Source organism: Phyllobates terribilis, unplaced genomic scaffold, assembly GCF_046119375.1.
Source record: "Phyllobates terribilis strain yellow unplaced genomic scaffold, ASM4611937v1 Scaffold_2__4_contigs__length_985480577, whole genome shotgun sequence".
Classification (NCBI taxonomy): domain Eukaryota; kingdom Metazoa; phylum Chordata; class Amphibia; order Anura; family Dendrobatidae; genus Phyllobates; species Phyllobates terribilis.
Window position 1 is genome coordinate 868,565,523 of NW_027362762.1, and position 19,939 is coordinate 868,585,461.

Here is a 19,939-nt window from a genome sequence, read left to right on the forward strand (position 1 = left end):
ATTGAACAATACCTGTGCAACTGAATGACAGACCCCATAGTGTAAAAGTAAAGAGCGTCATACAAACTCAATGCATTGCCAGTGTCTAAACGATTCCTGAATAATTCACCTCCCCCACTATGCCAAAACCAGAATATTTTTTTTTCACAGAACTTTATGTACATGCATAAATGGAGACAGAAGGACAGTGAAAAAAACGCATCAAAACCTGCGTTTTTGACGCAGCTTATTTCCTGCCAGAGTTGGGTTTTACTGCAGATTTGTGAAGCTGAAAAAACTCAACATATGTGAACATAGCCTAAGGCTGTGTGCCCACGTAGCATTTTTCAAGCGTATATGCTGCGGAATTTCCGCAGCGTAAACGCTTGAAAAACGCATGTATATCCGCACCCCATGGTCCCCAATGGGATTCCGCAACTTCTATGCACATGCTGCGGATTTTTCCGCAGCGTTTATGCCGCGTTCAAAAATCCGCAGCATGTCATTTAATTTTGCGTTTCCGCAAGCGGAATTGCCTTAGTCCAATGCATAAAAAACGCAAGGCAATTCCGCATGTGGAAAACGCGTGATAAACGCGCGAAAAATGCGCGATAAACGCGTGCGGAATTCCGCATGCGTTTTTCCGGGAGAGGACTTGCATTTATGCAGCAGAAATTTTCTGCTTCATAAATGCAACGTGGGCACATAGCCTAAGAGTTTTCCAGGACTGCATACATTTAATAAAAATAACAGAAGGAGACATGCTGGCATTTCCTCATGTCTCCTGTAGGGCTCGCTCACAGGTGCGTATAAGTTGGACGAGTACAATCCGATGAAAAATGAGACTGGACTTAGACCCAAAATCGGATCAGTACGAGAAAACAATCGGATGCCATACGGACCATCAGTATGGCATCTGATTTTTACAGATACATTACAATTCTGTGAGATGCGAAACTGTAAATGTTCCTGTAAAAGATTAACACCAAATTGTAAAAAAAACGGATTGCACACAGATGACAAGTGAGAAAAAAAAGTGGGACCAAATTTTTATATACTCATTGTGAAGAAAATGCAAGGTAATCCCATGGCAATCACTGTGCACTGCCGGCAGTGGGGTTTTACAGAGCTCCACATATGTAAATCCGACACCACTGCAGCTCAAGCAGAGTGGAGGGGGGCTGTGAAGCAGGAGTGAGATCCTTCATAGCAGCTGTGAGTGGCACAGGACGGCCCATCCCCTGACCATGTGCTCTCTTTGTTCAAGAAACATAATTCAACAGTAATTATTGGAAAACGATATATCCGAGTGATACACAAGATAGATTTTTGGAAACTGGAAGGAAGGGAGAATCCCACCAGCCCTTTCTCCACCGCCCAGCTAGCAAGGATAGTGAGATATGCAGCACAGCCTTTCAGAAGCCCCTAGGGCTGCGGCTTGGTCTCCACGAGTAGCAGGGGCCCGACTGGGTCCGTTGATACCAGAACCGGTTCCATGGGACCATCCATTAAGGAGGTATAGCCCATTTTAGTTTTGGAGACTCTTAGCTAAGTGGGAACAGGGGTGGAGACTTGGGCTTTAGGAGGGGGAGGAACTCAGAGAGTTTAAAAATTCTACAGGTCTCCTCCCATCTGTCTTTTCCTGGAGGAGTTCATGACATCAAAACATGTGGGAGAAGTCCACCAGCCAAGCAGGGCCCACAACCTCCCCCATGTGCCCGCCCATCCTCCGAGCCAGGCTTTCCATCTAAACTGGTAACTGAGTTTACGATCTGCTTAGCTTGATGTACTATGCGTTTGTATTTGTAACTCTGACCACTGTATATGTATTACCCTGATGTATATAGTAGATTGTTTAGTGAGCCCTTATGGTGATTAAATATATAATTTAATCTTGGGCTGTTCTTTTATCTCGACCCCCGAACCTTATGTCTGTTGTTCGGTCAAACAAACACGCTACCAGGCTGGTTTCTAGCCCGATATAAGTCTGTTATATCAAATAGTTACTGGTGGCAGCTCTATCCAGGCCGACAAGGCTCTGCTTCACTGGAGTAGTGAAAGAGCCTCTCAACCTGTCAGGAGTGTGAGTGAGCATGGGTCCACGTCAGTGACTGAGTGGACCACTTTTTCTCACTCCCTGGTGCCTCTCTGTACCCGTGTGGACAGGGGGTGACGGTGTAGAACTGTACCAATCTGACCTCACGCGTTCTTAAGGGGGGGGTGCAGAACGTCACATTGGTGCAAAGGGTAGATCCGTATCACGTGCTCCGTCTGGCGTAGTGTGACGTCAGGCGGGGTGTGGATCCACTGCAAGAAGCAGCAATAGCGGGACTCTGCGGGGCCCCCCTGGTGCAGTTCCTTCACACTCATGTGATCCCCAGCCTTATAATCCTGTTCTGATCTCAGTGGTTATCCTGGAGCAGTGGTCCCCAATCTTCCTGACCCCGAGAGCCACATCCAGCTCCCATCCTCTCACAGTAGTGACACCCAAAGCACTAGAATACTAGTATAAAGATAGCCAAAGCTTTCCACAGAAATCACACTGAGCAAGTATATTAAGATGCAGGGGTTCCTACCGTACCCCCATTCATCAGGGCTGTGGAGTCGGTAGGTCAAACCTCCGACTCCAACTCCTCAATTTCCATGACACTGACTCCCTCATACATGGCTCATGTTTAACTGATAAATTTACTGTAGCACAGATTCATCTCAGCTAAAAGTCTAGACCCTTAGATCAGGAATAGGACAGACATTTATAGGACATTTCATAACTTTCCCAAATTCTTATAAAAAAAATATTCCCCACAAACTGCATTGAATTACTGTACCCAATTTATTATATATATTTTAGGAGTTGGAGTCGGTCCATTTTATACCGACTCCACAGCCCTGCCATTCATCAAGCACTCTCACCACACTATCGCATCCAGCGTCAAGCACCCCTTCTAACAGGTGTTATCATCCTGTCCCCATGCTCCAAACATGTAGTCATGTGCAGACTAGACATGCACGGCCTCGCAAGTGTATTGAGTGAGGTCGGATAAAGTCTAGTTGGAATGTGGCCGACAGTATGTTTATCGCATACTTGCAGTAACGTGACCGTCCGCTCCCAGCACCGGAGAATCCTCAATGCGTGCAGTGCACAAAAAATTACTGTAAACCTGTATCTTAAAGGGAACCTGCGCATGTGCCCTTAAGTTTTAGGCTCTGGCCGCAGTAGGGCAAAACAAAGCGCGAAGGCGCGAGATTTCACCTGGCTATGTGGATGACGCTGGTGGCATAGGGCGGCGGGCCGCAGCAAGGATGCCTATCAGACCGGACTGTCTGGATTTACATAGAGCGCAGGAGAATATTAGGTTTTTGGGGGGTATACAGGGGGATACCCCTTTATGGAATGCAGCACAGGAGCTGATTAAGGTGCCAGTCTTAATTCAGGCCTGAAAAAAATGGTGACAAGTTCCCTTTAAAACTGGACAACCTCTTTAAGAGCAGGTCTCCAGATGGTGACTTTTGTAAATAGCCCCACGCAGAAGAACAGATTTGGATGCGCATATACCGGACTTGGGGGTTTAGAGATAATTTAAGTCTGATAAGCTGAAGAAAGAAGGATGATGATAATATATGTAAAGCGCTGCGGAATATGATGGCGCTATATAAATAATACCACCTTTCAGAAGGAATGCCTGACGCTGGATGCGATAGTGCTAATTCTCCAAGTTGGCAGACAGCCGTAAGCCACACATCACTGGACCATGAGCCACACATCGCGGGTCCCCGAGCCTCAGGTTGGTGACCACAGTCCAAGAGGAATAGCCTTGTTTTCATATGTTCCTACTTTTCCAGAACTGAACCCAGAATACAATCCTCAACATTAGAAGTGTAACCAAGAAGGGAACGTCGTGGACAGGATGGACAGACAGGTTACTGATCTGCAAATTATGGAAAAATGACAACTAAATTTTCAAAACATCTCAATTTATTCAACATCCATTATGAGCCACTCGCAGATATCCCGCACTTACAGCCTTGGTGGCTATGAATGATGTTATTAATGATTGTTTGAAGAATGTTCTGCCATGCTGAAGACACTTGGACAAATCATCAAAATCCTCTGCTGGCAGCTCCTGTGCATCTGCCGACCAATGATGTCCCAGATGTGCTCAATGGGAGACAAGTCCAGAGACGCAGCAGCCGTTGTAGGAGATTTTGTTATCTATAAATGTCCCAAAAAGGTCCCGATAACCGCTGTGCAAATCAAGACCTCGCACCGCTCCATTGGTGAATAAAATAAGTTACAGGACTAAGAAGTTGTGAATTTCTAGACATATATATATATATATATTATATATATATCCTCTGCAAGTCTGCCATCACCGTAATTGCACTGATCTGAAGGCCACAGCACATTTACCACACAGTTTAGCTGTAACAGACCCCCTTCCACACGCCAACTATAAAAAAAAATTCCCTAAAAAATAAAAATCAAAAACCCTCAGACTTGGTGAACTAATAAAAAGTTATAGCTTCTCAGAGGAAGGGAAAAACCTTATGTTCAAACACAGAAAAAAGTCCTGGTCAGGAAGGGGTTAACTGCCCCGGTAAAGGGGGGGAGGTGGGGAATGGACGCTCAGCGCTGTTAGGTTGCTATGGACAACACAGACAGTTTTGATAATGCCGTGTCCGGCTGCGGTCAGGGCATCCTGGGAGTTGTAGTCACACAGCATCAGTGGGTTGCAGACCCTCGTGTGTGCAGTGCGGGCGGGGTGCAGCGTCACAACGCCCCGAGCCTCCGCTCTGCCGCCCGGCGGATGCACGCTGTGACGTCATGACGCGGGGGCTCGGGGGCGGCGTGACGCGCGGCTTCAGCGTCAGAAGAGTCGGGGCCGCGGTGCTGCGCTGTTCAGGGTACGTGACCGGTTTACCGCACTGTAACGTCACTATGGCGGCAGGAGCGGCTGTGCACGGAGCAGGTGCGGGGCCCATGTGCTCTCCTCAGCAGCACGGTCTTCCTCTGCTGAGGCCGGGTGGGGGCTGCTCACCTGTCACCCGGCTGACTGCTCTCCTTATAGTTGTGTGACCGCCCTCTAGTGGCAGCCTTTAGCTTTCCTAGCACTGAGAGCAGCAGGTGAATAGACTCTAAGCGGTTTTCCACTTTTGCACCATCTGTGCCCACAGGTGCATTATCCGCCATCTGCTTACTGGGGTCTCTTGGAGGATCAGCTTTTGTGACTTCTTTAAGGCTATGTGCCCACGATGCAGAAATGCTCCAGATTTTTCCTGAGCGTTTCTGCATCTTCCTGGCAGAAAAAACGCATGCGGATTGTACATGCGGATTGTACATGTGTTTTTCCTGTCAGGGACAAGCGGATGTGAAGCGTTCTTCACATGCATTTCCGCATGCGGGTGACAAGCGCTTTCCAAGCGATTTTAGCATCACTTAGAAAGTGCTTGACAACTTGGTCACACTATATAAATCCATGCAACCTGCATGGATTTATATAGTGTGCCCGTAAAAGAATGGTAAAAGATAAAAAATAAATCTATACTTACCTTCTGACGGCCCCCGGTGGCTTTATCCGGTGCGTCCTGGCTTGCCGGCAGCTCGCGGTACACTGAAGGACCTGCTGACTTCAGCAGTCGCATAACCCGTCACATGACTAAATGATGTCAGCGCAGGTCCTTCAGTCCACCGCAAGCTGCCGGCAAGCCTAGACAAGCACACCGCGGGCCATCAGAAGGCAAGTATAATGTTTATTTTTTATTTTATTCTTTTTTTTACAGGTTCTATTATACCCGGGTCCGGAGGAGAGTCTCCTGTCCTCCAGACCCAGGTACCATCCGCACATTGAAACGCATGGATTTGACATGTACAGATGTAGTGATGCGGTTCCATGCGTTCCAATGCAAGTCAATGGCGGCGAAAACGCAGCGCTTCCCCAAAATAATTGGTAGTGCTGCGTTTTTTTCCGCAATGATAATCCGCAGCGGAAATTTTCGCAGCATGTGCACAGCACATGCGGATTATCATTGGGTAACATGGCAGACCTTCTAGCAAGCGTTTTTAAGCGTTTCTGCAGTGGAATTGCCGCTGCGGAAACGCTTAAAAAACGCATCGTGGGCACACAGCTTAAGGCTATGTTCACATTACGTTTTACCCCATGTTCAGTGTCTGCGTCAGGGCTGGAGTCCCAACGCCCGCAACACTGGATTAGGGTGTATGTGCGACTGAGCCATAGACTATAATGGTGCAGACGAAGTCAGTGTGTGCCGTCGTGCATCATTTTCAGCCCTATACACCTAGTTGATTACATCTTAGCGCCTGCATCAACTAGGCATATACAGCTGGAAGTGACGCACAACAGCGCACATCGACTCCGCCTGCATCGCTGGCCGACTGACTCCACTGACACCAACCATAATCCATCCACTTTTAATAGATACACTGCAGAGATATTGGACGGACTGATGACACCATGATGTGCGCAACAGACTAATTAAAAATAGTGTATTTTCTTTGGACGAAAAGTGTCAGTTTTTTTTCCATTATTCCTACATTATGTTTAATAAGACTGACATAGTCAAAGTGGGGAGGATACTTGTGACACCCGGCATCCCCGTGGATCAGCTGTTTCTGGTGTCAGCGGCGGCTGACATTGCTCAGTTATGGTACTGCACAACTACATCACCGGAATAGTGGCTGCAGCCTCATTGTCTTGTCGCTTCAAACTTGCCAAATGAAGAGAAAAGTTGCCTTTTTTTTTCCCCACGGTTGTATCACATCACACAGTGATTACAGAGGTAATGGTGTTATTGTCTATTCGCTTTTAGACCGGGTTCTCACATCTTTACGTAAAGTACAAATAATAAACTGTGAAATCAAAATGTTGCAATAATGCTTCAGGAAATAAGACACTTCTCTAAAAAAAGTGCTACAAACAAGGAGAATTTCCAGAAGCATTTTTATAATTGGAAAACGTCTCCAAAAAACTGGGTGTGAACATAGCCTAAGTCACTGGGTCCACCTGTTTGTCTATATAGTGGACCAGAGCAGGACCTGCCTCAATTGACATGCACTAGCTTGGTCTGTAAGGTGGATTAGACTGGTGCACACTGCAATTTTTTTCAGATGAACCATTGGTCCTTATGAGAACATTGCCCGTGTGCACAGGCACACTAGTTGTTGGATCATTGTGGTCTCCGGGGAGCGCACAGACAATGCACTGACCGATTGATGCTCATCTAAATGAGCTCCTGGGTAGGACCTGCGCCTGAAACATGTCACATCTGCAGATATCGCTATGCAAGGTTTATTGCCCCCATCCCGGCTGCTGTGAGTAGAGAGATGGCTGTTTTTGGAACTTCAATTGAAATGAGTGGAGAAATTTGCCAAATGAGTGATGAAAGTGAATAGAGACACGTACACATGCTCAGCCGCCACTGCAGTGATGACCACAGAGGAGATGTGTAGAAAGAGCTGCACGTTTCTTCCCTTTTTTTTGCTGCTGTTGATTTGCCAGGAAGTAACACGGAGCTTCCTCTTCTTGTCCTGCACTTTGCAGGGTCTTTTTCAATCTGCTTATGAACTGCAAATCAGACATAGAAGTGTTAAATCATCATTGGTGGGATTACTTACTGGGACCCCCCCACACACACACACACACACCCACACACACACACTTTTCCTGAGAATAAGTCTTCTTGTTACCAGACTCACTTGTTGATGAAAATAGTTTTTTTTTCATACATACAGTAAAATGTGTTATCAGTTTATTTATTTTACTCACTTATATAGCGCCATCAATTCCTCAGCTTTTTACAGATATTATCATCAATCTCCCCATTGGGGCTCACAATCTATATCCCCTATCATTATGTCTTTGGAGTGTGGGAGGAAACCGGAGAACCTGGAGGAAACCCACAAACACGGGGAGAACATACAAACTCCTTGCAGATGTTGTCTGGTGGGATTTGAACCCAGGACCCCAGTTCTCACTGAGCCACGGTGCTGCCCTAGTTCTCTTGTTATTACATGTTGACCATTGTCTTCTGACTGGAATTGCGTTACTAGTATAAATTGGGACTTTGTGTTTCAGGATCATGAGCACAGGAGAACTACAGAACATTGCCCGTGTGCCAGCCGGGTGGTGACTTATGCCAAATGTATCATTCATTGTGCAGCAATCTGTTAAATTTGCGCATTTTTCACCATTTTTGTTGGCTCTTTAAAGAAATTGTTCACTACTTTTTCATTGATGACATCCTTAGGATAGGTCATCAATGTCTGATCAGCCGCAGTCCGACACACGGCACCCCCGCCGATCAGCTGTTATCAGTGCTGTTGGCCGGAAGTACTCACTTGCGGAGTTTGGCCGTCTTTTTATTAACACCAGGAACGAATCAAGACAAACAATGTAAAAACATTTAAAACCACAAAAAGTACAATATTACAACACCCCTGGGACCACAATAGGCAATGCAAATTAAATACTATGAAATCTTGAACACTACAAACAATATGCAAAGAGAACTCCCTGTGTGTTCATACAGGCACATCTCACTAAATTAGAATATCATCAAAAAGTTAATTTATTTCAGTTCTTCAATAGAAAAAGTGAAACTCATATATTTTATAGAGTCATTACAAACGGAGTGATCTATTTCAAGTGTTTATTTCTGTTAATGTTGATGATTATGGCTTACAGCCAATGAAACTACAAAAGTCATTATCTCAGTAAATTAGAATACTTTATAACACCAGCTTGAAAAATGTTTTTAAAATCCGAAATGTTGGCCTACTGAAATGTATGTTCAGTAAATGCACTCAATACTTGGTCGGGGCTCCTTTTGCATCAATTACTGCATGGAGGCGATCAGCCTGTGGCACTGCTGAGGTGTTATGGAAGCCCAGGTTGCTTTGATAGCAGCCTTCAGCTCTCTCCATTGTTGGGTCTGGTGTCTCTCATCTTCCTCTTGACAATACCCCTTAGATTCTCTATGGGGTTAAGGTCAGGCAAGTTTGCTCATCAATCAAGCACAGTGATACTGTTGTTATTAAACCAGGTATTGGTACTTTTGGCAGTGTGGACAGGGGCCAAGTCCTGCTGCAGAATGAAATTTCCATCTCCAAAAAGCTTGTCGGAAGAGGGAAGCATGAAGTGCTCTAAAATTTCCTGGTAGACGGCTGTGCTGACTTTGGTCTTGATAAAACACAGTGGACCTACACCAGCAGATGACATGGCTCCCCAAACCATCACTGATTGTGGAAACTTCACACTAGACCTCAAGCAGCTTGGATTGTGTGCCTCTCCTCTTCCTCCAGACTCTGGGACCTTGATTGCCAAATGAAAATTGGAACTCTGGGACCTTGTAGAGTGTGTCAATGACTGCCTTCTGGACATCTGTCAAGTCAACAGTCTTCCCCATGATTGTGGAGCCTACTGAAACAGACTAAGGGACCTTTTTAAACGCCTAGGAAGCCTTTGCAGGTGGTTTTTGTTTATTATTTTGATTTATTGAGATAATGAGTTTTGTGTTTTCATCGGCTGTAAGCCATAATCATCAACATTAACAGAAATAAACACTTGAAATAAATCACTCTGCTTGTAATGACTCTATATAATATGAGTTTAACTTTTTGTATTGAAGAACTGAAATAAATTAACTTTTTGATGATATTCTAATTTAGTGAGAAGCACCTGTATATTAGGACTTATATCTAAATGATGTAGATAAGGGTCTATGAGGTATAACTTGAAATAGGGTGAGGGGCAGGGGGAAAAGAACCTCAGCACCGACTCGCATCAGCACATGTAAAGTAGTGATCATCCATGAATAATAGTAACCCAGAATGGAAGGGGTGTGAGAAACGGGCCCCACGCGTATCGCTGCGGTGCAGCTTCGTCAGGGGAAGTCAAAATCCTAAGGATAGGGCATCAATGTAAAAATAGTGGACAACCTGTTTAATATGTGTATTTTGCAGGCCAGTTGGATATCTTCATCCAATACCCCTCCCTATTTAGTAATTTCAAATGTATTGGATAATGTACGAGCGTATGTATAGAGATGGACTTATTGCCCACGTTTCTCCCTTGAAGAACAAGTGTGTTGTTATATGGTATAATGTGAATTGTGCTATGTGTTAAGGGTGTTGATAATGTGTGTTGTTAATGTTTGGGACTAGCACAAAGTGGGAGGGGGTTAAGCTGAAGTTACAGAAACAGTTTCCTGGCAGAAAGGGCCAAGATTGCATAGAGAGAAGACCTAAGGTCTGATGTGAGCAGTGCCACATGACGTGGGTGTCCCTAACGAGAGAGGAGACCGAGACGGAGGATAGCGAGATCCTAGTGGAAAGTATGAGAGAAGTGACCAAAAGAGTAGAGTGATCGATTGGAGATGGGTCTTGGGTCAAGACACCCAGCAATACGGCCCAGAGTTTATAATTCGGAGGTAACGGGCCTAAACAGGACATAGTGTGTTAGACAAAGAGAGTTCCCTGGGTGGGAGTTCCAGAACGTCAGAGACAGAAGAGATAAGTAATGGCCATAATGGTAATATAGTTCCTGAGAGAGGAAAGAAGATTCAAAACCGCTGGTTGAGAATAGGACTCTGGCAAATGCAAACTGGACTGTAGTTCTGAGCTGGGCTGTGGTGAAGTAGAGAGGAACTTTGAAGATAGAGGACAAACAAGTAAAGAGGAAGAAATTGAAACTGTGTGTAGGAAATGCTCCATATTGTAAAGGAAACGTTCATCAAGTTGTGTACCCGCTATCTACTCTATATAATGCCCCCCATGTTATCATTGAGTGAAAAGTTTATTTTTGACTGGTGGTCTCCCTCATTGAACTGTCCAACACCTGGTCATGGCCAACCAACTTCATTGCTTAAATGCGGTCTGCAAGGGCGTAACGCCCCCATAGACTAAGTTCACACACCCAACCAGGACCCCCACCTTCATGTAATGTGCCAGGGCGTAACAGACGAGTACCTCACCCACGGCTACCGCCTCGCGACGCTTTACACACACGAGAGCCAACAATGAGACAAGAGACTCTGTAACCTGCTTTTTATCGATGTCCGTCTACCACCTGGTAGGGTAGGCTTACGTTTACCCTGCAAGTGCCCACTGCTCTCCACACTAGATCTAGCCATGCTGGATACCCTTATAGTTTTGTCAATGGTAATAGGAAATTAAGTTTTTTTTGTTTTTTTTTTCACTGTGTTTACCTCTAATGACGGTGACAGCTGCTTCTCTTTCCCGTATGTCCGGCTGTGTCACTGTATGTTGGGTGAAAGATTTTTACAAAATGTCTACGGCTGGAAGTGTTGTGTACCTGCTTATACTGTATTTAAAGTGCAGTTTCCTAACCCTCTTTCATGTCTCACTTCCTATTGTAAACTAAACTGTTAGTATGAAGCAATGATCGTATTATTGTTGGAAACGCTGTCCGAGAATTGGGAAACCTCATGTCTGTGGGATTCAATAGTAAGGTGTTTGCTTTGTGGTCTGACATGAAGAAGACCTGTTCTCGCCGGACATGTTTGTATTAGTGCACAAGGCTGCGGAGTCCATAAGTTAAGGTTCAAGTTCCAACTCCTGGTTTTTCCATTTGCTAAATAAATATCAAAGTAATAAATTCTGCAATACTACTAACAGATAATTTCTTTTTAGAGGGAACCGGACAGTTGATACATGGTGCCTGATCCGCGGGCTGCCTGTATCACACGCTGGCTACATGATTTCTGCCATATACAGTTAACTCTAAAGCGCTGTGATTTCTCCCATGGAGTGACAGATCTCCCCCTCCTTGTGAGAATAGGGAATTATGTTTTTTCTCTAAAACTTTCCAGTGTTTCGGAGTTAAACACTTTCAGCTGAAATCATGCTGCCAGTGTCTGATACATGCTGCCCTGATTATAATGCAGAACTCGGCAATATAATTGTTTTTCTATGTTGCGATAATCCACATTTTGGATCGCTGGAAGCTTGTGCTGCTGGTTGCACTAAAATCTAGAGAAAAGAGGCCTGTTCACCATAGTAGCCTATTATTCTCTAGAACTCGGAGCAGCATCACTGCCAGGCATGGAAACGGCCATAGTATTCTGAGAGAGAATCAAGCTCAACGGCTACAAAATATTCAACTTTATTGGTGAAGTTGTAAAAGCATCTTTACATTCAAACACTGTTCATCAGCAAAAACACCAATGCGTTTCTAGTACACTTGGCACCATTAGTCATGGTATAGATTCTGTGTGCACTGGAAACACTTTGGTGTTTTCACTGATGGGCAGTAATTCATGATTAGCCGGGCTGGTGAGACATCACCTGATTATGTCACGCCAAGCCGGCAAATCAAATGCCATGCTGGGGAACCCTAAAGTTCAGGACATTCGTGCACCTCCTGTCCATGGCCATAGAGCACTGACCTGGATTGGGGTTGTTCGAAGCGATCCACTCCTCTCTAGTTGGTAAGCAATTCCAAGGGGTCTTTATTTAATTTCTTTTAAACTCCCCATTGTTTTGATAAAGGGAATCTGTTACCAGATTTGACCTCATATCAGATGCCTTTTTATTGATAAATCATCTTTTATCACTTTATGTAAATGACCTCTTCTAGGCTCTGGGGAGGATGCTGCCTGGAAGATAACTCTGACTCCAGAGATTATTGTACATGAAGGGACGTTCCCAGTGTGATGTGTGACGGCCGCTCTCTGCTCTCCTGATCTCACTGCAGAGCTGTGTGTGATTATACCTGACACATCTGCAGCGTCCTCTCAGCTTCAGCCTCCAGCTCACAGGCAGACAGGGATGCAATATTGTTGCAATACAGCAGAGCTCAGAAAGCTGCAAAAAATGTGTTTGCAAGAAGACACATTTAATTTGTCCTGTTCTGTGTTAGTTACTTGTCTCACACTGGTAACTCCTCTTTCATGTAACATGTAAAACAATCTCCAGACAACTTCCTCCCCAGAGACTGGAAGAGGTCATTTACATATAAGAACAATGTGAATTTCTCTGGAAAAAGACATTAGATCACAGATATCAAGGTATCACTTTATTCAGCTTCCTATGACCTGCATGCTCATATAGACGGCTCGGGGTGTAAACATTTTTAACATTTACAGTCGCTGACGTCTGAATGAGGCCTTGGTTTGCTCAGTTTACAAGTTGATGTCTGGAAGTTAAAGGGACGCTGTCATCATAAAATGACTGTTCACACCAAGTAAAGGCGCTCAAGGCGGGGGCCAATCATTTATATACAGCTTACCACCTGCTTGTTTTCCATCTCTCTGCGCCCTTCTCTGGCTTTATAAATCCAGAGCTGTCAAACAAGGAAGAGAAGGGCGCAGATAGATGGAAAACAATCAGGTGGGAAGGTGTATATAAATGATTAGCTCCGCCATGATGCCCCGAGCGGCAGGACTTAGTTTGAACAGTCATTCTGTGTCAACAGAGTACGTTTAACAAGATAGTGGTGTACAGTCTGAAAATTTGGTTGAAATCTAAGGGCTCAATGTTATTTTATAATTAAAGCGGTTGTACATTCACAGCTTATTGGTGAGTTTTCCAAAAGATAGAATATCAATGTGAGATTAGTGGAGGGTCTGACAACCAGTACCCCCACCAATCTGCAGTACACGGAGCAAATAACAGGTGATCTGTGGTGGTGTTTTGGACCCCCACCAATCTGATATTGATAACCTATAATGAGTATAGGTCATCAATATGGTGGAACTGGACAACCCCTTCAAAGCGCACCTGTTAGCAGGATTGTGCTCAGTAAACCACATACACTGTCAGGTGGGAGACATTACACTGATTAAAATGATACCTTGGTTGATGAACTCAGGGACTGACATGCCTCCTTATTTTACCTAGCCCCGCACTACTAGATGCATTATGTAAAATAAGAGGCAGCTCAGTGAACGATCAGTAAGCTGTCATAAGAGCATACAGATGAATATGTAAGAAGAGCACCAGATAGTGTGCCGCCCTGGAGCACGAGCGTATCATTATCTCCAAACTGAAAATAAAGATTATTAAAGAATCCCGGGACGGATTTCATCAACCAATCATATTAATCAGTGTAATGTCACCCACCTGACAGTGTATGTAGTTTACTGAGCACAATCCTGCTGACAGGTGCGCTTTAAGGAATTCTCACCTGATAGTATTTTGCATGGAGCTATTCTTTAACTACGTGCTTAGCTAATCTGACACATTTTATGAGGACTTTAGTGCCTTAGATGGTTAAAATAAAATAGCTTTAATTACCTAAAAACTGTCCTTGAGTTCATCGCTATCCAGTTATTACATTTTCAGTTCTTTATTAGTTTTTTTTTCCAGCTGTAATCTTCTATGGGGCTATACAAATTAGGCAAAGCCATAAACAATGTTCTGACATCCTCACTGTTCCCCGAGGTGGCGTTAGTGTAGACCGTTAAGCTCCAGTACAGAAACTAAGACGAGGGACAGTGATCATGGTGTCAGGACACGTCCGGCGGAGGGAAGTAGGGGAATAGACGCCCTGCCGGGCTAGTCCTGGCTGATTAGCATATTGTAAGCGTTGAAACAAAGGTATTTTTGCCGCTCTTAGCTCCAGAGTTTTCTCATGCCAGACATTTGATTAAAACACAGTTGGCAGTTTGGGGACCTTAGTAAACCTTCATGTTCCCTCTAATGACAGCACGCCCATTAACAATAAGTAATCAATTTACACTCCTTTCTTTATAATTTTGACAGTTGCTATACCTGTTAGGGCGCTGCCGCTTCACACCCGCACCGCACCTCCGACGTGCGCCGAACGCCATGTGTGACCCTCACCTGCAGAACTGTGCAGCAATTAACATTTATTAGAATTAGTAATTATTGGCCAATTTAGGAAAGCAAACCAGTATTTGCCAATTATTGTTATTTTGTTGCTTTATTTAAAAAAATAAATATATATATATAATGGCATTATTTATATAGTGCATATAAAAACAGTCTCAATAAGAGTCAAATGATAAATCCCAGATATGGAACCTGCATGAATAACGAGATGACAATAACCTTTAACTGGTGGTAACCTATAGTGTATTCATCAGTCATCGTCCTTGCCGGTGTCTTACCAGTGACTGGAGGGACAGGCCCAGCTGGTGGTAGTGAGAGAAAGCGTGTGGCCCTTCAGATGATTGATTATGAGGGTCGGATCTGTTTGCCCTCGCAGAAAGGTTTTTGATCTAATTTTCCTATATGGCCAATCGTCTTGAGAATTGGGCTGATTTGCATTTATAACGTCTGAAAACATTGGGTGACAATCCTAATTGGGGGCTGTAATCTGAGCATATTGGCTTTCACCCAGTTTTTCCAAACACTTGGGCTATGTGCACACGTTGAGTATTTGATTGCAGAAATTTCTGCAACGTTTCAAATGCGCACGTTTTTGCACTGTGGTTTTGGGGCACTTTTGCCCTGCATATTTGGATGTGTTTTTGGTGCGTTTTTGCCCTGCATATTTGCATGTGTTTTTGGTGCGTTTTTGCCCTGCATATTTGAGTGAAGTCAATGGTGAAAAATGCAGGCAAAATTGCACAGAGAATTGCCATGCTGCAGATTATTTTCTGCACCAAATCTGCAAGTCAAAAATACTCAACGTGTGCATGACACGTCAGGTTTCTCATTCACTTTGCTTGATCAGGTTTTGTCACAAATCCGTGCAGAAAAAAACACAACAAAAACACACCAAATCTGCAACGTGTGCACACAGCCTTAGGTGCTGAGATTTCTGCAGGAAAAATGCAACATAAAATACGCTTATTTTTGTTGCGTTTTTGAGATTTTTATTTTTTACATTCATTTTTGTTGCATATTTATCCCCACTCATTAGTGAAATCTGCAGCTGCAAAAATTGACATGCTGCAGATTTAAATCTGCAAGGAGAAAAGAAGCAAAGTGTGCATGAGGCTTCAGGAATCTCATTCACTTTGCTGGCACCAGAAAAATCCATCAGCTTTTGTGACAAAACTGCGCAGGAAAAACATGAAAAAAACACAATGTGGACAGACTCTTCATGTAAGACATGGCTGAGCAAGGTTTTGAATGAGTAGAAGCCTTTGCTTTTTATATATAATTTCCTTGTAAATGTATATGCACCATTCCAGGTTTACGACACTTATAGATACTAGCCGATATGCACAATACATAGAGGAAATGCAGTGCCGGGTCCCTGATATTGCACATTTCTGCAGCATCTCGGCCAGGTCCTGTCAGCCCCATGCAGCGTCTTGTGCAATGCAGCCCTCGGCCATCCCTCCCTGCTGCCCAGATTTCACCCAATATTTCTGCAAACTTTTCTCCTATGACATGAAGCGTGTGCTCCTTGCTCCGGCATTTCTGGAGTGCTATTCCTTCTTGCCTGGTTAATCCTGGGTTCTCACATCCCCCTGCAGTCTGTGCATACTGCCTGCTGTTTGGAAACACATCCTACTTACACTGCGGAGATAATGGAGGAATCCTCGGAGCAGCGTGGCAGCATGGCAGTGACACATCCTATCCGCCTTGTGCCAATGTCTCCTCACTGGTTTCCCTGTCTGGCGAATCCCCCCTCCAGCTCCTTGCCTTCTCTCTTTCTGCATAGTAACTCCCACCATCATCCTTCCCCTCCTCACGTGTGTCACAGGGCTGTATCTGGGATTTTGCCAGTGCTATGCATGCAGATAAGCGTCTGTTTCAGAACAACCTCTCTATTGTGATGGAGAAATAAAAGCGCTGCACGTCCCAGATTTCATTCACACACCGTCCTGGTGCTGCCGGAGGAGCCATGCCTCTCGGAAGACAAGTCATGAATATTTTATTGATTTTCTATTGATTTGCTTGAGACAGTACCTGGTTGGGAGCATGCTGGGGGTGGTTGTTATTCCACGGTGATCCCTTCTTGCTGGGTTTTAATGTTTTATTCTTTATTTTTTTTCCCCCTACAGATGCAGTTCATGTTACTCTTCAGCCGTCAGGGGAAGCTGCGGCTCCAGAAGTGGTATGTGCCTCTATCTGACAAGGAGAAGAAGAAGATTACCAGGGAGTTGGTCCAGACTGTATTAGCCAGAAAACCGAAAATGTGCAGCTTCTTGGAATGGAGAGACCTGAAGATTGTCTACAAAAGGTGGATCCCGCTCCCCTCCTCCTCCTCCCTCCTTATCCCTGACATGAAACCCCATGGATGCAGACATCTGCCTTAGGCCCGTAGGACATGTTAATTAAGGAGCAGCCTCCGTCTTACAGGCCACGGCGTCTTGTTATCCGGGGGATTTGGTGCAAATGCCTTTGAGCACATTCATCCACGTACGTGTTTATCGCCCGTGCTGTATTTAATATGTAGCTTGCTGAGAAATCTCGCTTAGCTGGAGCCCCCTGAGGCTTTCCGTGAAGACGAGATATTGATTGGCAGGCTTTTTGATATTCATATATTGTCTGCCTTTAATTCAGTCTTAGTTTTTTTCTCTATTAATTCAGTGAATTAATTTGCTTTTGAAAGACCTTTGTGGATATGCCAAGAATTTAGGCTAATAGGAAAGTGCTCAGATATCACCTCGCCTAAGGTGAGGCGCTGAGGACCACATACGATTTTACTACAATACTTTGTAATCATATTTTTGACTGCACTTTTTTTTTTTACTGGGAAACTATATAAAATTCAAAGCTTGTCTGGTGGTACCCTAATTGCTCTCCGTTATACAACACTACCAGTTTAGGTTTTTACATCAATGTTTTATGGAAGCAGGTTTTTCGCTCTCTCATATTGACCCCTATTGAGAGACTGCACGTGTTTGCCCCCCAGTCCTCCCCGGAGAATAGGGACCTCTTGTTCTTGGGGTTAGTGGGAGGCCTGTAGTTCCGATCCCCACTATGTATATACATTTATTCAAAACCCCAAATGACCCCATTAATTATACTGGTATACAGTGATTTTGGTGCCAATGATGTCTGAAATGGTTTTATATTAAAGAAGCTATGCACTACTTGGACAACTCCTCATACCCCACGCTTGGCCCCTATAAAATAAAAAAGCTTATACTCTCCTCCCGTGCTGGAACCGTTCCCGCGACATCTGCACTCACAGTGCCAGGGATGCCGTGCTGTTGTTGTGACACGTGTCCCCGGCGCCCAATCAGCGCTGGCGTCACTGTCCCCGCCTCCTGTCGAATTGAACATGAAGAGGAAGTCAGAGATCAGCTGCAGCCCGGACTACTTCTTCATGTTCAATTTGTCCAAAGGCGGAGACAGTGACACCAGCGCTGATTGAGCGTCGGGGTCATGTATCACAACAACCGCACGTCAGCCCCGGGACCGCGAGTGCCGACACCTCGGGAACGGCACTGTAGGGGACTATAAGCTTTTTTATTTTACTGGAGCCTAACATTTAGTTTAAGAAGTGGTTGTCCAAGTAGTGTACATCCCCTTTAAGTTTCTGGTGCTGATTAAGAATAGGTCTTCGGTTTGGCGTGATTGGCTCTAGTTTCTAAACATTTAATAATTAATTACTGCAGAATTCCGGCTTCAAAAAGTCACTTTTATAGCATTGTAGGCCTACAAATTGAAATACAAAATAATTATATGGGTAATTTCATTACTTAAGACCCTGTTAAAGAGACAAAAGACCAAAAGCTATTGTATTTGTTATCACACACAAGTCGCATTGGGGGAACGCATTATTTTCATGGATGAATTATCGCAAAAACGAGAACCAATTCAGCAAAAGTAATGGGACTTTTGAATTCAGCACCCTCAAAATATCCTAAATACATCCAAAAACTTTGGCACCTGAATTTTTTTTTTTTATAGACCCGTGTTATAACAAAGTGTCCTCGTAGGTTGTAAGTGATTTGAAGGTAACTGTTCTAGTATCTGATTATAGCTAAATCTTTGCTAAAAGGAGTTTGTCAATATTAGAAAAAACATACCGCAAAATATAAATAAATAAAATAATGACATTGCTGTTCTGTTAAATGCAGCTCGGACGCTCCGATGCTCCTCACAAGGTTTTAATTACCATGATGACATGTGCGACTGCCCAGGTGAACGCTGCTTCAGTTAGTGGCTATGGCGGTTACATGGGTACTCGGGCATGGCAGCAGAGTAAACAAAGACCGGATGGGCACACCGACACTGTCCAGCAAGGCACACCGACACTGACATCACTTTTTCCTCCTTGCCTCAATTTTTTTTTTATGTAAGAGAATCTCTTAAACGGGTTGGTTTGGCCCACTTTAGTCTAGTGCATACATGTCAACCTCTGGCCCATGGGCCAAATCTGGGCCACAGGGTGATTATATTTGGCCAGCGACACCAGAACCGCTACCCCTATGTGGGGCCCATTATACAGTTTGTAGGACTATGTGGAGCCCATTATACTGTATGGAGGACTATGTAGGGCCCATTATTCTGTATGGAGGACTATGTGGGGCCATTATTCTGCATGGAGGACTATGTGGGACCCATAATACTATAAGGAGGACTATGTGGGGCCCACTATACTGTATGGAAGACTATGTGGGGCCCACTATTCTGTATGGAGGACTATGTGGGGCCCATTATTCTGTATGGAGGACTATGTGGGGCCCATTATTCTGTATGGAGGACTATGTGGGGCCCATTATTCTGTATGGAGGACTATGTGGGGCCCATTATTCTGTATGGAGGACTATGTGGGGCCCATTATTCTGTATGGAGGACTATGTGGGGCCCATTCTGTATGGAGGACTATGTGGGGCCCATTATTCTGTATGGATGACTGTGGACCCATTATTCTGTATGGAGGACTGTGTGGGGCCCATTATTCTGTATGGAGGACTATGTGGGACCCATTATTCTGAATGGAGGACTATGTGGGGCCCATTATTCTGTATGGAGGACTATGTGGGGCCCATTATACTGTTTGTAGGACTAAGTGGAGCTCATTATTCTATATGGAGGACTATGTGGGGC

General features: G+C 44.5%; 1 protein-coding gene and 1 long non-coding RNA gene across 9 annotated transcripts in view; one reads left to right on the plus strand and one right to left on the minus strand.

Moving 5' to 3' along the window:
• The first annotated feature begins 4,751 nt into the window (after positions 1 to 4,751).
• Positions 4,752 to 19,939, plus strand: part of AP1S2 (adaptor related protein complex 1 subunit sigma 2) — a 100,401-nt gene continuing 85,213 nt past the window's right edge. For 4 of the 8 annotated variants that reach the window (XM_073668042.1, XM_073668041.1, XM_073668044.1 and 1 more), the window contains exons 1-2: positions 16,593 to 16,796; positions 16,939 to 17,117. In XM_073668042.1, the coding sequence (XP_073524143.1) occupies positions 16,779 to 16,796; positions 16,939 to 17,117 (197 nt within the window). In that variant the 5' untranslated portion in view covers positions 16,593 to 16,778. Of the gene's footprint in view, positions 4,885 to 16,588; positions 16,797 to 16,938; positions 17,118 to 19,939 lie in introns of those variants that run through there. The other 4 variants (XM_073668048.1, XM_073668053.1, XM_073668051.1 and 1 more) reach the window with 2 other exon arrangements.
• LOC141234870 (uncharacterized) lies at positions 7,271 to 16,624 on the minus strand. The gene is made up of 3 exons (XR_012300738.1): positions 16,450 to 16,624; positions 14,729 to 14,808; positions 7,271 to 7,562 (listed from the first exon to the last, which is right to left on the minus strand). It is a non-coding gene; the product is annotated as an uncharacterized lncRNA (long non-coding RNA).